Consider the following 18,917-nt stretch of genomic DNA (forward strand, 5'->3'; position numbering starts at 1 on the left):
CCAAGTAATCCCTTTTATCCCTAGAAGGTTAAGACTCCAAATTCTCAAACTTAGGATCACCTGAACTTGATGTCACAAATAATGTCTTCAATTCCTCCAAGGCTGGAGCTGTCCTGCCTGGGAGAGATAACTCCCCCTCTTCAACACAGGAGGATGGGGTTAAGGAATGTTGTCTAGGAGCTCCATATTTAGGCCAAGTGGGCAACCATATGCCTGCTTCTGCTGGGACTCATATCACTGTGATTACTGGTATCTCTGGGCCGGGAAAATAAATTCTCAGGAATCCTCTGAGTTCAAGAGAGCAAAAAAAGTGCAGGTAACTTCCATGAGCCCATGCACCAAGGTCAACTCTTTCAGCCCTTCAAGCTGCTGTCAATCACCTGAACAGAGAAAGGGGAACAGGAATCTAAAAAGCTGGTTTATCAATTCACTTTTTAAAATTTTTGCAAGGTAATGAGGTTCAGTGACTTGCCCAAGGTCACACAGCTAGGTAATTATTGAGGCCAAATTTGAACTCAGGTACTCCTGACTCCAGGGCCAGTGCTCTATCCACTGTGCCACCTAACCGCCCCTATCAATTCACTTTTAAAAAATTTTTGTGAAGGAAAATTAGCTTCTACAAGTGCATCCATCCATCTGAGTTCTGGCCAGCCAATGAACTTAGGGATAGTTCTCAATTTTCCTCTGAGGTGCTGCCACATGTATTCTTGCACAATAGGGAAAGAGATATGCTTAAAGTGACCATGGGAAATCCTGGATTTGGAGCCGGGAAGACTTGAATTCAAGTTCTGCCTCCACTTCATTAGAAGTGTGATGCTGGGCAAGTCACTTAATCCCTCTCTCCCTCAGCTATAAAAATGAGGATAATAAAAAATAGCACCAGCTTCCAAGGTTGTAGACAAAATGAGATAATACATATAAAAGAGATTTGCAATCCTTAAAGTGGTATTACTATCATTGTTATTTATTTATTCATTATATCATTCATTAAAATTTTATTATATTAATTATTATTACAAAGAGTTTACTGACCTCAATAAAACTTTAAAGTTTGGGAAGTACTTTACATAAATCATCTCATTTGAGATTCACAATAACTCTGTAAAATGGATAAATCTAGTATTATTAGTAATCAGGCTTATTTTGTAACTGGGGAAAGTTAAGGTTCAAAGTCTTTGAGTGACTTATCCAGAGGCACAAGGCATCCATAGTAGGATTTGAACCCAGAACTATATGATTCTGAGTCCAACACTATTCATTGTGCAACTGTAACTCTCCAGCTCTGACCCTCTTTGAGGGGGCTGTATGAGGTGGCACTAGTTAAGTATGGGTCTTGGCATCTGGAAGATCTGGGTTCAAATCCCACTTTGGGCACTCATTGTCTGGACGATCCTGAGAAACTTGCTTTACCTAACCAAGTTTCAATTTCTTCCTCTGTGAAATGACAGAGTTGGAGTTGATAACCATTAAGATTCATTCCATGGGGTGGCTAGGTGGCGCAGTGGATAGAGCACCGGCCCTGCAGTCAGGAGTACCTGAGTTCGAAACTGACTTCAGACACTTAATAATGACTTAGCTGTGTGGCCTTGGGCAAGCCACTTAACCCCATTTGCCTTGTAAAAAAAAAAGATTCTTTCCAGTTCTGAATCTCTAGACTTGTCTCCTTCAGTTTCCTCATTTGTAAAATGGGAATAATAATAATAATAGCACCTACTTCAAAATTTTGCAGTGAAAACCAAATGAGATCCTGTATATAAAGTGGTTTGCAATTGAAAAGCACAATTATTATTTTGACTAATATTATTGCAGTGCTTTCAGTCTTTTTATTTATATAGTTTATAGACTTATATTTATATTTTAAACATTTAATTACTATATTCATATTTTATATATTCATTTTCTGTTTTATGATCTAAATTTTTATTCATGGTATTTCATTTTTGTTATATTAATTATTATTTACTATTACTATGATGTTTGCTGTCCCCAGCATCTGCCCTAAAGTTCTTTGGCCTGGACTCAGGAAAAATCCTAAAATGCTTCTAAGGTGAAAAGAGATCAAATATTTGTTAAGCACCCACCATGTGCTCTACAGGTCTTAGCTAGTTTGGTCTAAAATCGCCTGTATTTTGTCCAGAACTTAGTGATCTAAACTGGTCTGACCACCAAGGGGGCTCCAGACCCTCTTGGGCTCCAAAAAAGTCTGAGTTCCCTCCTCTTCCTACCCTCCTCTTCCATTTGGGGACTGACCCAGGTTCTCCCTGCCATGGGAATATCTCCTGAAGCACTTTGGCATAGCTCTTGAGTCTGGGCTTATCTACAAGATTCCACAGACTCTTGTTTTCTAGACTAGTTCCCTGTGCTGGCCTGGCCCAGGTCTTTGACCCAGGCTACCCCCATTCTTACCCACCCCCCCACAGGACTAGCCTGGCTTTTGAGGAAGCCAAGGTCTGAAGACCAAGTCCAAGAGGATCCCAAGGGATCCTCAGAAAGTGAACCTGAGAGAGCCCTAGTCTGGGTGTAAGGAATCCTGAGATAGAATTCCACCTCAGATACTCATCTAGGGATCTGTGACAAGTCTAAGCTCTTAGTTTATGGAAGGTCGACTAGCCCAATCTCCTCATTTTAGAACAAAAGACTAGGGAGGTTAAGTGACTTACCCAAGGTCACACAGGTAGTGATTGGTAGAGTCTGGATTCGAACTCAGGTCCAAGGCATTACCCTGCATCTCTATCCCTTACTTCCCCATTTATAAAATAGTGAAAATAATAGCATTTACCTCATAAAGAAGTCTTAAGGATCAAATGAGATAAAGCTTTACAAATCTTAACATGCTATGTTATTATTTTATCATATTTTAATAAAATATAATATATGATAAAATCCACAAATATTAAAAATTAAAATGAATATGATTGAGTGTGTTAATATATTTAATTATATCATATTAATTATATATTTAAGCAATGGGTATTTGTCCAATATGTTATTAATCATACTATTCTATATTATTTAATTCTTCTTGCTATTGCTTAACCTTCCAGGATTGTTGTGGGAATATAATTTTTTGTTTATTTCTGTTATTAATAATAATAATAATACTTTTTTGCCAAGGATGGGAATTCCATCAAATAGCCTTCTCTGATCCTTCCTATGCCAAAAACTCTCTAGGATTGTTAAAGATCATTTGCCCAAGTCATGCAACTAGTAAATGTCAGGGGTCACATTTGAACTCATATCCTCTTGACTCCAAAACCAGTGCTCCATCCCCTGCACCACCTTGATTGCTTTGCACTTAGGACCATTTCCAGTTGTCTGGATTCATGTCTGGCCACTGGATCCAGATGGTTCCAGAGGAGAAAGTGAGGCTGGCATCTTAGCGCAGCCTCCCCTCACTCAAATCCAATTCCATGTGCTTGTCCTGGCATCACCTCCCAGATGTCATGCTCTTCATCAAGAACAACGGACAACAACAATGAAAGGTCCTTGGAAAGGCAAGACCTTTCTCTTAGTCCTTGATCTCTTCCAAGCCGGGGTCTATGGAGAGAGAGAGAAGATGATCACCATAACAAAATGATATCCAGGGGTAGTGGTGCTAGGCCATCTGTGACCTCTGCCCCTGGAAAAGGCTCAGGTGGATGGATCTCTGTTTGAGTTCTGAGCTACAGGAGAGCTAATGCTAGTAATGAGATAATAAGGCTCAAGTTAATGATCAAAGCAATGATCCAAGGCCATTCTAATGGGCCCATGAGGAAAAGTGCTCTCTACCTCAAAAAGCATACTTGAGGACCTCCAAGTGCAGGTTGAGGCAGATTTTTCTTAAACTTTATTTTCTGTTTTCTTTTGCAACATGACTCATGTGGGAATATAATTTGTATAATGTATAATCATGTATAATCAATATTGAATTGCTTGCCTTCTCAAAGAAGGGAGAGAATTTGGAACTCAATTTTTTTTTTTTGCAAGGCAAATGGGGTTAAGTGGCTTGCCCAAGGCCACACAGCTAAGTTATTAAGTGTCTGAGACTGGATTTGAACTCAGGTCTTCCTGACTCCAGGGCTGGTGCTCTATCCACTTGGCACCTAGCCACCCCTGGAACTCAAAATTTTTAAAAATAAATGTTAAAAAATGGGTGCATTTGGGAAATATTTAATGAATAGTGAATAAATAATTAACAGATAATAAAAAAAGATTTTTGTTAATAAAGCTAAAGCTAATCAGGGAATGAAACCCCTGGGAGGACAGGACCCCCAAGCTGCAGAAGGAAACAAGAGACAACACAGGTGGGAAAAAACAAGAGTTGAAGAGCTCCATGTCAATCAGTTCTGAGGCCAGACCAGTGAGCAATAGTTGCCATCCCAGTTTGGACAAACTAGGGAGACTCAGGCTCAAATAAAATTACATTTTCACATCACATAAGATTCTCAACTCATCCTCACAATGAGGGAGGCAGGGCAAGAAGGATCAATAATTATCCTGTCTATTTTGAAGCTAGGGAAACTGAGGCCCCAGATACCAGAAGAGACCCAGCCCAAGGATGGCAAGATCCTCGATTACAAATCCATTGTATTCTTGGCACTGCATCAATTGGGCTAGCTCTGGTTTACATCTGCACCATCACTACCAACCCTCTCACTCCTTTGAAAAGAAAGTGAGGTATCTTTCTCCAAGGGCTACACCACAGTCATCCAGGTCTCCTGCCAGGCTGCCCTATGAATTACTCAGATATCAAAGCATGTACCCCAAGAAGAAACACAGAATCCCCACACACCTCTCTGATATGTATTTATGGGTTTTGTGTGTGTGTTTTGGATAGGAAACTGGAATTGGAGTTAGGAAGACCTGAGTTCAAATTCTGCCCTGGATACTTGGTCTCATTTCCTCATCGGGAAAATGGAAATAATAGCAGCTACCTCAGATTGTGATGAAGACCCACGAAGATAATACCTGGAAAGCACTTTACAAACTGTAGAGTCCTCTCTAAAAATGAGCAATTGCTACTCTATGTACAGATAATGTTATCTGTTATCTTATCTGGAGAGGGAAGTCCTGATGAAGAAATGCCTTCCACCAATGCAGATCATCAAGGGCTCTGCCATGTAGTCATTCCCCTTCTTCACTTACATAGTCTTAGAGAGTTGGAGGAGGGGAGGAGAGGAAATGAGGAGTTTTCAGGGTCCCACAACCCCTAAGTGGCAAAGGTGGGAGCTGAATCTGGTCACGTCTCTCTCTCACTTGTACACATGAATATGGTTGGCTCTCCATGCGTCTCCATTGTGTGTCCGTGTTTCTGTGTGGAACTGTATGTATTACTTGTGTGTGTCTGGGACTTGGTAATATCTGTTTTTCAGCATGACTTGAGGTTTATGTGTGAACACATGTGAGTGAGTGAGTGTGTGTGTATGTCTCTGTGGTTTCTGAAATCTGTTTTTTAGTAGTGTGTTACAGGAAACCGGTTGGGAGGTAACAGCCCCAGGGACCTGGTTCCTCTAGAACCCCCTAGACCTGCTCCGCCCTTGAGCCCCAGCTTTGCCACCTGCTTCACCCCACCCAAGACCTAACTGAAGGGGAGAGGAGTTTTCTAAAAACAAATCGCAATCTTCACTATGAGCAGAGAGAGAAAAAGCAGAGGCTGAGGGATCTGTTCTGGCCAGGCTGTGGACTAATGTGGCTACAGAAAGAGGGAACTTGCAGGTTCCAGCAGGCCAGGGGAGCCCCACACTGCAGGGTGCAAGCCTGAAGAAGGCTGAGGAGGAGGGGGGAAGAGGGGAAGGAGGGAAGTGGGGGGAAGGGAGTGCTTTTGATGGGGGGGAACAGAGTTTTTGTCATATGGAAAAGAGGAAGTTTGGTAGGGGTGGGTCAGCCCCGTGGTTAAGTATCCTTTCTCTGAACTCAGATCAGAGATGCCACCCTGGATTCCTCCTCTTGGGCAGTACAGGAGGGCAGGACTCCCTCCATGGACCTCTTGTGATTTTTGTCTGTTGCAGAAAGACCTCTGGATGTAAGGTAAGATGGCTTCATGGATACCAAATCTAGAGAATGAATCTAGTGGTGATATCTGGAGTCTAGGTGGGGGATGTCTCGGTGTAGGAAGGATAAAGGGGGACGAAAGGCTGTTGGCTGTGCTCTTAGAGGGAGTTCAGACAGAGAGAGTGGATGATGTGGGAAGAGGAGAGCCATAGGAAAGATCTGTTTGGGTCATCTCTCCCATTAGATCGTTGAGCTCCTTGAGGACTGGGACTATCTTTCACCTCTCTTTGTATCCTCATAATTTGGACAATGACTGATATATGGTAGATGCTTAATCAACATTTACTGGCAGATTATGTGGTCTTTAGAGAGGACAGCCTGGAGTATCTCTGGGGAAGGCTGTTGTTTGTCCTTCATTCACAAAGAAGACCATGACAAGCCAATAAACTGGATTTGAGTGAGGAGAGGCTGAGCTAAGTCACCAGCCTCACTTTCTCCTCGGAGCCATCTGGGTCCAGTGGCCAGATATGGATCAAGAGATAGTCCCAGATGCAGAGAGATTCCTGGGGAAGGACGGACATGGGAACGGAGCCTCCGGAGAAGGATTGACACCTGGGGACTAAAGACACAGCAGTGGCTGTGCTGACAGGTCTAAGCTAGTCCTAGACTTCTGGGAGCTAAAAGATCAGAGCTGGACTCTGAGGTTGATCCTCTGAGGCCCATCAAGGAGAGACACTAAGATTCTCAACCTCGATTTATGACCAAGGGGACTGCAGAGATGAGACAAGGAATGGGAATTGGGGGGGGGGGGTGAGTCAAACTGGTTGGCCAGTGACCAGAGAGAGAAAGTAAACTGACTGTATTTCTGACTTCTACCAGCACCATGGGAGACATGATACAACTTCCCGGTCTCAACAAAAACCTTTTCTGGACCATGGTCTATCTATCCCATCCCTTTTCAGCAGCCCAAGCAGGCAGAAGTCCTTCTGACCCTGACTCAAGTGTGACACAATCCTAGGCAGAGGTAGCTGGATATAGATAGTCTCAGGAGAAAGAACAGTATGTGTATGGGGTGGGGGTCAGGGTAGAGTCTCTGGAGGACCCAGCCTCAGGAAGGCTCCTCTGTGACAATATGTTCTAATAAAGAGAGCAATGCGCTTTGCTCAGAACTCTGGTTCCTATTCTCTCTGCAAGGCAGTGCCAAGTCAAGAATTGCTTTCTTCTTTAGTGCTTTCATTTATAATATGAAAAGATAACTTTTGAGTTCTTCCTAGGCTCTAGTAGCTTTGCCTAATAGGGATCGAAGACCTTTCTCTTATTGGACCTTCATCTCTGTGTTGACTCGGAATATGGTCAAGTGGTGGGCCTGGATAGTTAAGGAGTTATGCCTTCAAATCTAGCTCTGACCCTCCCCGTTTATGGGTCCTTAAGCAAGTCAACAGAATCTCTACTTGCCTCAGTTTTTCTCCATTGTAAAATGAGGATAACAACACTTATCTCCCAAGATTGTTGTGAGGATCAAATGAGATAATAATGGCTGACACAAACTATGTAATCTATAAATATTACCATCATCACTGTCATCATCACATCATCATGGTGTCTGGTGGTACAACATGTTTTCAGCTATGTCCAACTCTTTGAGACTCCATTTGGAGTTTTAAATTCTTTGCGTTTTGGGGGGTCTTTTTTAGGTTTTTGCAAGGCAAATGGGGTTAAGTGCCTTGCCCAAGGCCACACAGCTAGGTAATTATTGTCTGAGACCGGATTTGAACCCAAGTACTCCTGACTCCAGGGCTGGTGCTTTATCCACTGCGCCACCTAGCCTCCCCCTGGACTTTTAAATTCTTAACAAATACCTTGTGTGGCCTTGGGCAAGCCACTTAACCCCATTGCCTTGCCAAAAACCTAAAACAAAAAACAAACAAAAAAAACCAAATATTTGCTTCTCTTCTTCCCTCCTTCCCTCCCTCCCTCCCTCCCTCCCCCTCTCTTCTTCCTTTTTTCCTTCCTCCTTCCCCTCAAAAGTGAGCACCCTGAAAGCTACCACAGATTCAAGGAACTCTATGAGTCAGCATCTATTCAAAACCACAACCCATGTATGTGTGAACCCCCATCTATGTTTCTCTTTTCCAGACAAACCAGATAACACATTAATTCAAAGCAAAAAGTATGTAATTTAACAGCATAGCAAGATAAATGACAAAGAAAATCTCCCCTTACACAGTGGGGCACATTATCTCACCACTAGAGAGGGAACATCCATGGCCAGGAAACACATGTGGAAGAGGGCACCCTCATAATCAAGGCAATTCATGTTATTTGGAATTCTTTCTAGGTGGAACCCCTCAACTACCTTTAATGCTATTACTTTCTTTGCTGAGAGTTGAAAGCTACAGGAGTCTTCTGCCATGCAAATTCTCTCTTGGGCTGCCATTTGTTTATCCTTTGTTGAGATGCCATCTGCTGGTTCTCCAGTGGTCTGGTCTTGTTATTTGGTGCAATGGAGAGCAACCAACTTCTTGCAGTTAGGAAGACAAGATTAAGTCTGGCTTCAGATACTTAATAGTTATATGACTTAGAACAAAGTCCCTTGACCTCTATCTGTCTCAATTTCCTCATTCATAAAATGAGCTGAAGAAGGAAATGGCAAACCATTCCAGCATCTTTGCCAAGAAAACCCCAAATGGGCAGAACTGAAACAACTCAACAATAAAAACGATTGTCTTATTCTCTTCCATCCCCAGCCCTTCTCTCAACCCCTTTCCCTCCTACTTTCCTATCATCTAAGATAGATTTCTGTATCCAACTGCATGTGGATATATATCTTTCTCTCCTTGAACCCATTCAAATGAAAGCGAGGTTCAAGTATTGCCTGCTACTCATCATTGTCCTGCTTTCTATCAGTTCTTCCTTACTTGCCTCACTTATATTAATTTTCCCTGTTCTTCCTTTACCCCTCTCTCTTTTTCATTCTTCTTTGGAATTCATCCAAATATGATAGAATCACCAGGTAGCTAGCTATGTAATAACATCTAAGATACCTAAAATATATATAAATACCTCTAGTGGTGATAAAATTCTGAAAGGGTTACATATATCCTCTCGTCTTTTAGGAATGTAAACTATCTAACCTTTTTATTGTTAATTTTAGCACTTACAATTTCTCACTCATCTTTACCTTTTTATGTTTCTTTTGAGTCCTGTGTTTGAATGTCAGATTTTCTATTCAACGCTGGACTTTTCATAAGGAATTCTTGAAATTTATTTATTTCATTAAATATTCATTTCCCTCCTCAAAGGATTATACTTAGTTTTGCTGGGTAGATTACTTCTTAGTTGTGATCCTAGATCCTTTGCCTTCTGGAACATCATATTCCAAATCCTCTGTTTCTTTAGAATAAATCTTATTTGATCCTAGTTATAGTTCCATTGTACTTGAATTCTTTCTTTCTGGCTATTTGCAACATTTTCTCCTTGTCCTGAAAGTCCTAGATTTTGAGAGTTTTTATTTGGGGGTTTCTTTTAGGAGGTGACTGGTGGATTCTTTCTGTTTCTAATTTATCCTCTGGTACTGAGAAATCTGAGTAGCTTCCTTTATGATTTATTGAAATAAATAATATTTTGACTTTTTTGTTAGTGGTTTTCATGAAGTTCAAAGCTTCCTAAATTATCTTAGATGTGTTGTATTTCCTTTCAGATATTTCATATTTTCTTCCTTTTTTTCAGACTTTTGCCTTTGTTTTTATTATTTTTTATCACAACCATGATTTCGATCACAACCATGCTGAGAGCTCACAATCTTGCTTCATCAATTTGAATTGGTCTTTGCATTGATGAGAGTTCTTAAGTCTTTCACAGTTTCTCCTCCTTGTTCTTTTTCTTCATCATCTTCTTCTCTTTAATGCCCCTCCCAGCTCTTATGTTTTAAGTTTTTTAATTTTAAGGGCCCCCCTATATTTCTGATATAATAGCTTCTAAATTTCTTCCAAACTGTGACATTCTCTGTTCTAAGGGTCCTCCCAGCTCTGACATTCTGTGTTCTGAGGACTTTCCCAGTTCTGATATTTTGTTCAAACGGCCCTCCCAGTTCTGACAGTCTGTGTTCTAAGGGCCCTCCCAGCTCTGACATCCTGTGTTCTAAGATTTCTCCAGGTTCTGATATTCTATGTTCTATGTTTCAATATCCTTCTCTTATCTGACATTCTATGTTATAGTACTGTTTAAATGATGAAACTATGCTAGAAAGCAGCAGGAAAGGGGAAGGAACATCACATTTGGCAGGACTAGCTCTGCCACATGCTTCCTATGTGACTATGTGAGTCATTGATTCTTAAGCAAAATAATTTTTTTTTTCCATCATGGACCTCTTTCAAGAGCCTGGTAAAGCCCATGGATCCCTTCTCAAAATCATGTTTTAGATGCATATAAATTTAATACATAAGATTGCAAAGGAAACTGGTTTATATGGGGATACAATTATTTGAATATATATATTTTTAAGTGCTTCATTTCCAAGAGCACTTTGAACTCTGACATTAAATTGCCTGTGACTTCTCAAAAACAAGTATTGGTAATGAATCCCAGAGAACATCCTCATTTCAACTGAGACTTTCAGCACCTCCAGAGACAGGACTAATGGTGGAATGTGACGCCTTCCTTTGGCATAACCAAGTGGGCAACCACTTGTCCTCCCTCTTGGAGGGTTGGCCCTTGTCCTAGGTCCTTGGCCAAATGGGTGGGCTGAATCCCTTAGAGCCAGGGATGTATTTGAAGCTCTTTTGCCACCAGATGGCATCACTGAATCAAATATAGGGTCTACCTCTTGGCCTGGGCAATGGTTAGCCCCTGGGGCAGTGAAGCAGCCCATGTGTGTCTGTTAGGTCCTTAGAGATCATTTATGCCAATTTTGGGGGTCCAACTTCCCTTATAAGATAAATGGCAGCACTGAAAAGAAAATATAGCCCAAGGCCACCCAGAAGGTTAAATGGGGTCTAAGCCTTGGCCTGCCTGTTCCCCCTTACCAGCCCCCCTCAACCACCTGAGAATGAGGGAAGGATTGTTCTGGGCTCCATTCCCAGGGTGGGAGGTCCTCCTGGCTCCTGCCCTCCCCCAGCCCCTGTTTCTCAAGTCAGAAACCAAGTGTGGGAAGCTGAGGCTCAGACCAAGTTGTAGGGAATCAAGGGCAGGGGTGATGGAGGGTCATCCTTTGAAGGTCACTGTTGGCAGAGCCGTGAACTCTGAGTAGCTCAGGGCCCAGAGCCAGCTGGGGCCCCAGGGCAGCTCAGGTGGGAGCATTCCCTCCCCCAGCATCTCTCTGCCTCCGGCTTTGACTCCCATCAGCTGATCCAGGCAGGCTGAGCAGGCCGGTGGCGTCTCCACCCCCTGCCCCCCTCTTGGCAGCCCCTGTTCCAGGGCTGCAGCCCAAGCTAGAGCAGGCACTGTCTCCGCGTCCTCCCAGCTTCTGCAGGCAGAAGTTGCTCTTAGCCTCGTCCCGTCCCGGTCCCCAAGGGGAATCCTGATGGCGGACTCGGTGCTCAATCATTCCTGGCCCTCTTTCTCAAAGCTGTGGATGAAGAGATGGACCTTCAAGAGAGGTACTGGTTGGGGGAGGGGAGCCTTGGGCTTGGGACATGGGAACACCCAGATCCCCCATTTGCTCTTGTATCATGAATGGTAATGAGCTGCTTGAATTGTCCCTTCTAGGTCACTGGGCTCCTAGAATTCTGGAGACTTTGAGAAGGAAACGTACAGAATAGGCTAAGACCATTTGCCAAGCTAGGAAGGGTTGTTAAGCTTCCTTGGATCCTCGCTGGGCCCCCACTGAAGTGGTGGACTTGGGTGGGAGCTGGGAATAGAAGGTCATCAGTGCTATGGATGTATGTCCCTAACCCTGGTTTCTGGAGGCCACTGTCTCCTACATTATTGTAGTCTGAGAACCTCATCTGCTCTTCTAAACTCTAGGCTAAGCATGTCTCCCAGGGCTAATTCAAGCCTGCCCCCAACTCACCCATGAAAGGAAGTAGTGGGAAGAAGTCTGAATTGGAGTTAGGGGGCCTGGGTTCAAATTCAAGTTCAAATCCTTTGTATTTCCTTGGGCAAGTCACTTCATCTGGACCTCATTTTCCTCATCTGTTAAATGAAGTAGATCTAAACTCAAAACTAGCCAGCCCAAGCCTCCTTCAGAGGCACTGTCTCTTCTGGGCTTCTTTTCTAGGGGTGCCAAACTTTTCTATAATTCTTTCTGGTGACCTGGGCCCAGAAGCCAATTGGGCAAGTCGCTGAAGTGGCTGAAGGGAGCACGATGGAGAGAATATTGGGTAGACCTGAGTTCCAGTTTGATTTCAGTGTAAAGGGCAAATCTGTTTCCCATATGTAAAATAGAGGTATTGGGTTCAATGACCTCTTAGAATTCCTAAGATCATAGATTTGGGAGCTAAAAGTGATCTAATCCAAGCTCCCCCACCTCTGATAGCTTGTCTATGGTTCTAGATACCCTTAATCTTAAAGTCCTTGAACCCCTCTCCCCTCCCCCATTTGCTCAGTTTAGAGTAGACCCTGAGTTTTCACAATGTATATTCTGAAACCACCCCACCAGAACTAGTTTTGTCCCAGACGTTCTCTCGTACAGACGAAATGTTTTGTGGGTTCCCTTCCCCTCGCCAACAATGACAACATATTTAAGTCAGCAGGGGAAAATGAGACCCCTCTTTGGAGATGGTCATGGTATATGGGGCCTGAGTTACATTATCAGGGAAAGGGGATGAGCAATGGCTAAATATCTACTCTCTGCCTGTCACTGTGGGGATCAGAACAGGAAGTCACAATCAGTAGAAAAGGAAAGACGAGGTAGGAGGAGATAAAGTTCTTGGTGGCAGGAGTGTGAATGGTCAGTGGGGATGGAACCTGGTGAGATGGAGCCGGGCAGAGCAGGAGGTGGCAGTTGGCTGGAAGGGGGATGGGACAGGACAAGGCCAAGGTCAGTCCCCCTCCAGAACAGTCAGTGAGGACAAGTTTGGGTCAGGCCAGAAAGGGGTCAGTTAGAGATAGGTTAGGAAACCCAGGCTAAGGTAATGCAAAAATAAACAGACCTTCCCAGCACATGTTTTCCTCCTTAGTAATGCATTCCTTCCCCCTAGAGCAGGTCGGTGACTAATGCTGAGTCCCCCCTGCCCCCTCCCCTCCGCTTCCCGACAGCACCTTCCACCAGGCCCAAGCCTGGCACGTCTGGTCCCGTCAGACCTTGCTCCATTTATACCACCCATCCAGTCCCATGTCCTTGTGTGTGAGAGAGAGAGGGAAGGAGTGAAGGAGGGAGGAGGGAGGTTGATGTCAATCAAGGCTATGACTTCGTGGACCTCCCTGTCCTGCTCAGCAAAGCCTAAATGGCCACCTTCATTCTTTTGCCTTAAAATTTTGATACCTGTTGATAAGTAGCTTCCCTGGGAGCCCTCACAGACACACCTCAGAGGGTGGAGTTGGAGTTGGAGACACATGCTGGTGTCTCACAGAGGAAGAATGAACATAACTTTGGGCAAATCCCTTTGCCTTGCTGGGCCTCAGTTTCCTTTTCTGTAAAATGAAAAAGGTAGATTAAATGAAATTCTGTAAAATGAAAAAGTTGGTTGTGACAGGCAAAAGGGAAGGATGCAAGGAGTCAGAGGGGCCTTATAGTGGGACACTGAGACCAGACTAGCCCTTCCTCTCCCATTGCTACAGTCTCAGGGGTTGCTTCGTTCTTTGTCCTTAGTCCAAGAGAAAAACAAGTCAGAAATGAGAAAAAGTGAAAAAGGTCTTGGGACCTTTGAGGAAATTATGAATCCTCCCACTTCTTCTTCCAGACCTGATGAATAGCCATCTAGGCAGAGGGTGACCACAAGCATGGTGGTCATAATGGAACTAGGAATTGGACTTGGGTGAAAGTTGAAGATAAAATTTGATTAAGAGATAGTGACATGGAGTTGAGAATAAGGCAGTTCTGGGGACACAGAGAAGGGGCTAAAGGTGGGTTTTGGAGTAGAGGTCATAGATAGGATCATGGATTTAGAACTAGAAGAGACCTTAGAAGGCAAGCCATCAAAGAGGATGAAGAAACTGAGGCAAACAGAGTTAAGTGACTTGCTTTAGATCACACAACTAGTTAGCATCTGAAGCAACATTTGTACTCAGGTCTTTCTGACTCCAAGACTAGCACTTTATCTTTTGGGCCACTCAGCTCCTTGTGTATAAGAATGATAAGATTACCGTAGGGTTACCAATGGAGATGGAGATTGGGTTAGAGATCTGGAGATTAGGATTAGAATGAGAATTGGACTGAAAATGGGGCAGCAGGGCAGGAGGGATGGAAAGATCAGAGATTTTATTGAAGTCATAAGACACCCTCCTCTCATTTTAACAGATGAGGAAAGGAGGCATAAAGAAGTTAAGTGACTTGTTCAGGGTCACCCATCTAATGAATCTTGGAAGTGAAATTTGAATCCAGACCTCATTGAGTCCAAATCCAGTATCTAATGTATTACATCATTCTAACTAGAAAGAAGTGGAAATATGGAGAAGGGATTAAGAATTAAATGAATCTGGGAGGGATGGAGTTGGGAGGTTGAAGCAGGATTAAGAATGGAAATGGGGACTGTATTGGAGACATGATGATGAGGATTGGTTTGGGATAAAGGTGATTGGAGGTGGGGGATGAAATTGGAGGTAAAGTTGAGCATAGACCAGAAATAGAAATCAAGGATCACCACAGAGCTACACCTGGCCTAACTTTCCCCTTGATCCCCAGGCCCTTTATTCTGTGTCTGATGTTTGGAGAGAAATTTCCTCTCAGAGCATCAATTTTAAATATATAGGCCCTTGATCCAAGATTGGGATTGGGGCTAACCTAAGACCATGAGAAAAGAAAGAAGCTTTTTGATACTATGCCTATATAACCTTGCACTGTTTTCTCAATACTACTGTGTTCTAACCATTGAACAACTCTGGTTTGAGTTAACAGGGTGTTGGAGAGGACTGTTTTAATGAATAAGTAATGTTTTGGGGTTCTCAGTCAGCTATTTCCCTCTGGTCTTTTCCTTCCTTCTGGAACCACATTTCTATCCTCCCTGTTGTACTTCACCAGTCCTTTTCTGGCAAGCCAAGCTGATGAGCTGAGCCCTAACCAGTGATGGATTTTGGTGTCTGCTGAAAGGAGTTCCACCCGTGTGAGATATATGAGGGAAATGATGCCCCCCCCCAGCTCATTCCCCCTAAAACCCATCCTCCCTGAAGTCCATCCAGCCCCACCCCCCAGGCCTATCCTAAATTATGGATTTAAAAGAACCTCCCCCTCCAGGCTGGGGAACAGTGGTGCTAACAATACCCATTTATGGCTTCCAGTTGCAAGTGTGTTCAGGGAGGTTAGGGTGAAGGAAGTCTCCGAGGGGTAGCAGGACTCTCTGGACCTTGGGAGAGGATGGTGAGAGTGGTAGGGAGACAGAGAAAGACAATGAAGTATATCTCTGAAGCTGAAGAAGCAAATTAGAATTGGGGGGAACTCTGTTTAGGGAACAAAGAGGCAGGACCAAAGTTAAGTGGGTAGGTGTTCCTTTTCTCTCCAGTCTCCATCTGCCCCACCCACACTGGACCTTCCCTGGAGCAATTTGCTCCCCCAGGGTCCTTGACTTTAATAGCTTCCACTGAGGCTAACTTGAAGCATCCCCCCCCCCCCCCATTTGAGTTCAGGGAACAGCCAAGAAAAATCTATGACTCTCTCCCCACCCAGGCTCTGGCAATGGCCTCAGAGCCCAGTTCAGAAAAGGTGTTCTAAAGAGAGAAGACAAGCCCTGTCTTAGCTCCCATACTATACTTCAGAAGTAGCCCTTAGGGTGAAAAGCATCCTGGGCCAGGAGGCAGGAAATCTGGGTTCACTGGATGACCCTCACTGGTCAGCTATATGATCTAGGCATGTCCTCTCCCTGGGTTTAAGTCCATTTATCTGCAAAATGGAGACAATAATCCTGTCCCTCCCTACATCCTACTTCCCTAAGGTTTGGAGAGGATTAAATGAGGAAATGCCTGTAAAAGTCAATTGTAAACTCTGCAGTTGCTTTAAATTGCTGTCAGCTTGGAGGGGGCTGATTGAAAAGGGGAGGCAGCAGTTCCTGATGGAGGCTTTGCTCAGTCTCCTCCAGAGATGGATGGGCTCAGGATTCTGGGGCACCATATGTGGGGGTTGGATTGGGGCTGAGGATGAAGTCCCAAGGGGTGAATTCTGTATCCCTCTGTGGGACTTTCTGGGTAGGGCTGGCCAGGGACAGTGGCCTCTCTCCATGGTCCTGCCCTGGGGACACCCTGACTTCTCCCTTTCCTTAACTGCAGAGTCCAGTTTCAAGCTCTGCCCTGCCTGGTTTCTTTCTATTTTTTTCCTGTCCTTCCCCAAAGCTCACCCCTCCTTTGTCTCTATCATCTCTTATTTTCCCTGCATCTATCTCTTCTCTCTCCCATCTCACTTTGTCTTCCTCTCCTCCAATCTCACAATACCTTCTGGGGGCCAGAAAAGAGCTGACTGGGGCAAGGGAAAACAAGAGACTGAATTTGAATCTGGAATCATTACCTAGAACTTAGATGGGACTGAGTTCAGACTTGAGATCATAGCAAAACTAACAAACTCTTCCCCTGCTCCCCAACCCAGAGATTTAAAACCACAGATTTAACCTGGATTGTAGCCCCAATCTCCCTTCCTCTGATCTCCCTGACCACAGGATGCCATGACTCAGGGTGAGAGAGAGCTCTGCAGTAGGTATTGTGCAGCGGCGCATTGAGAACCTGGGATCACTCATCTGCAGTTTTCTTTAAGTCTCCAATTAACATTTTAGTGCCCATTGGAACTGAAACAAATTTGTTATCTAATCTCAATGGAGTCCTCTTTATTCTTTTATTCCTTCCAGACTATCTCCCACTCCCTTGAACAGATATTTTAGACCTTCCTCTACTCAAACCATCTCCCCTCCCTAACTCTGGATAGATACTTTGCTGGGAAAAAAGTAAACCCTTTATTTGCAAGCATCCTTTTCTCCCCAGTGAAATGCTCATCATCATCAACCTGCCCCATTCTCTCCTCTTTTGTTGCCGAGGCTCAAGGATTTTTGCCACCAAAGCTGACCTCTCTGTACAGTCTCTTGATCTCATCCCTTCCCAGCTCCCCTAGCAGCTTGCCTCATCAATTATTCTCTCTCTAATCCTGAACTTCTCCCTATCCACTTATTGTTTCCTGTATCCTAAAAACATGCTTTAAAAAAAAATCATCACTGGGGTGGGGGGGCTAGGTGGTACAGTGGATAGAGCCCCAGCCCTGGAGTCAGGAGTACCTAGGTTCAAATCTGGTCTCAGACACTTAGCTGTGTGGCCTTGGACAAGTCACTTAACCCCACTGCCTTGCAAAAATCTTAAAAAAAAAAAAGGAAAAAAATCATCACTTGATCATTCTACCATCCTGCCTCCCTTCTTCAGTCCAAACTGACAGCAATGTAAAGCAACTCCAAAGAGTTTACAATTTGCTTTATAGGTGTTTCCTCATTTAATCCTCTCCAAACCTCAGGGAAGTAGGAAGTAGGGAGGGATAGGATTATTATCTCCATTTTGCAGATAAATAGACTTAAACCCAGGGAGAGGAAGTGCTAGAATGGTAGGACACCCTACCAAGCTAGCATTCTATGGCTCTCCTTTTTACCATCTTACTCCTAGAAAAACTTTTATTTTTACTTTTTCACTTCCCACTCACTGATTCTCTAGAAAACTTCCCAGAAGCCTTCTCAGCCTGAAACATTCCTCCACCCTCACTGCCCCCTTCTTTGATAGCTGAGTTCTTCTCAGATCCTCCATTTTAAAGAAGTTCCCAGGCCAGCCACACTCACTCTTTCATTCCTTTCATGAAGCTCCCACTTGGGTGCCACCCCTTTCAGTTCCTTTTTATGTGTTGTCTTCCCTCATTAGAAGGAAGCTGCTCCAGAGTAGGGACTGTCTTTCTTTTTGCTTATATTTGCATTTCCTGTACTTAGCAGAGAGCCTAATACACAGTGAGTGTTTAATAAATGGTTGTTGACTTGACATGTTTGTTGAAATTGCTTTCTCTGGCATACAGTAAGTACCTAAAAAATATTTGTTGAATTCTTTCTCTAAAGTAAATAATAATCACTTTCTAAAATTTAATTTATTTATTTCATTTTTTACAAACATGTATTATCTCTCCCAACTCATTGAACAATAAAATAAAGAAAAAAATACTTCATAACTAATATGCAGAGTCCAGCAAAACAAACAGACATTGGTCATGCCCAAAAATGTAGTCTCATCTTGCATTTCCAGTCCATCACCTCTCTGTCAGGAGGTGGGTTGAGTTCTTTATCTCACAGTTCTCATTTTTGTTGCCGGGGAAAAATGTAGTTGGCTAAAGATTGGGGTACAACATGAAAGAATTCATGTAAAAGACCAAATCTGACCCAGAAGAAATTTTAGGGACAAATAGGTTTATTTAAGTATTGCTGTAGTATATGTTGTGAGAAGATAAAGAAAAGAATGACTAAAGGCAGGAAACTTTTGATCCCCTAAACAACCTAAGCAACCTATGTCACCACGAGAAGATAAGCCGTAAGGAAATCATGAGATGCCATGAGAGGAAAGGTATAGGAACATAAGAGGTTACCTGGTGGATCATGCTCCCCAAGAATGGGCTCCCCTCCCAAAGGAAGACAATCAGGGAATAAGTAATAAAGGTAATAGGAGCTATTTGGGGGATCACACTCCCCCAGAGCAGGCTGCTCTCCCAAAGAAAGATGAGCAACTCCACTGAGGAGTGAGTTTTTAAAGGAACAGGAAAATGAGGTAATGTAGGTGTATATGATATGGGCAGTAACTCAGCAGAGATGAAGTAATTAGGGATATGTAGGTCAAAGACTTAATTCTTTCAAGCT

General features: G+C 43.5%; 1 protein-coding gene across 8 annotated transcripts in view; it reads left to right on the forward strand.

Moving 5' to 3' along the window:
* Positions 1 to 5,506: 5,506 nt before the first annotated feature.
* Positions 5,507 to 18,917, forward strand: part of ARHGEF18 (Rho/Rac guanine nucleotide exchange factor 18) — a 110,406-nt gene continuing 96,995 nt past the window's right edge. For 2 of the 8 annotated variants that reach the window (XM_074205135.1, XM_074205137.1), the window contains exon 1: positions 11,128 to 11,567. In XM_074205135.1, coding sequence (XP_074061236.1) covers positions 11,492 to 11,567 — 76 coding nt within the window. In that variant the 5' untranslated portion in view covers positions 11,128 to 11,491. Of the gene's footprint in view, positions 5,729 to 5,896; positions 6,007 to 11,126; positions 11,568 to 18,917 lie in introns of those variants that run through there. The other 6 variants (XM_074205141.1, XM_074205142.1, XM_074205139.1 and 3 more) reach the window with 5 other exon arrangements.

Source organism: Macrotis lagotis, chromosome X, assembly GCF_037893015.1.
Source record: "Macrotis lagotis isolate mMagLag1 chromosome X, bilby.v1.9.chrom.fasta, whole genome shotgun sequence".
Classification (NCBI taxonomy): domain Eukaryota; kingdom Metazoa; phylum Chordata; class Mammalia; order Peramelemorphia; family Peramelidae; genus Macrotis; species Macrotis lagotis.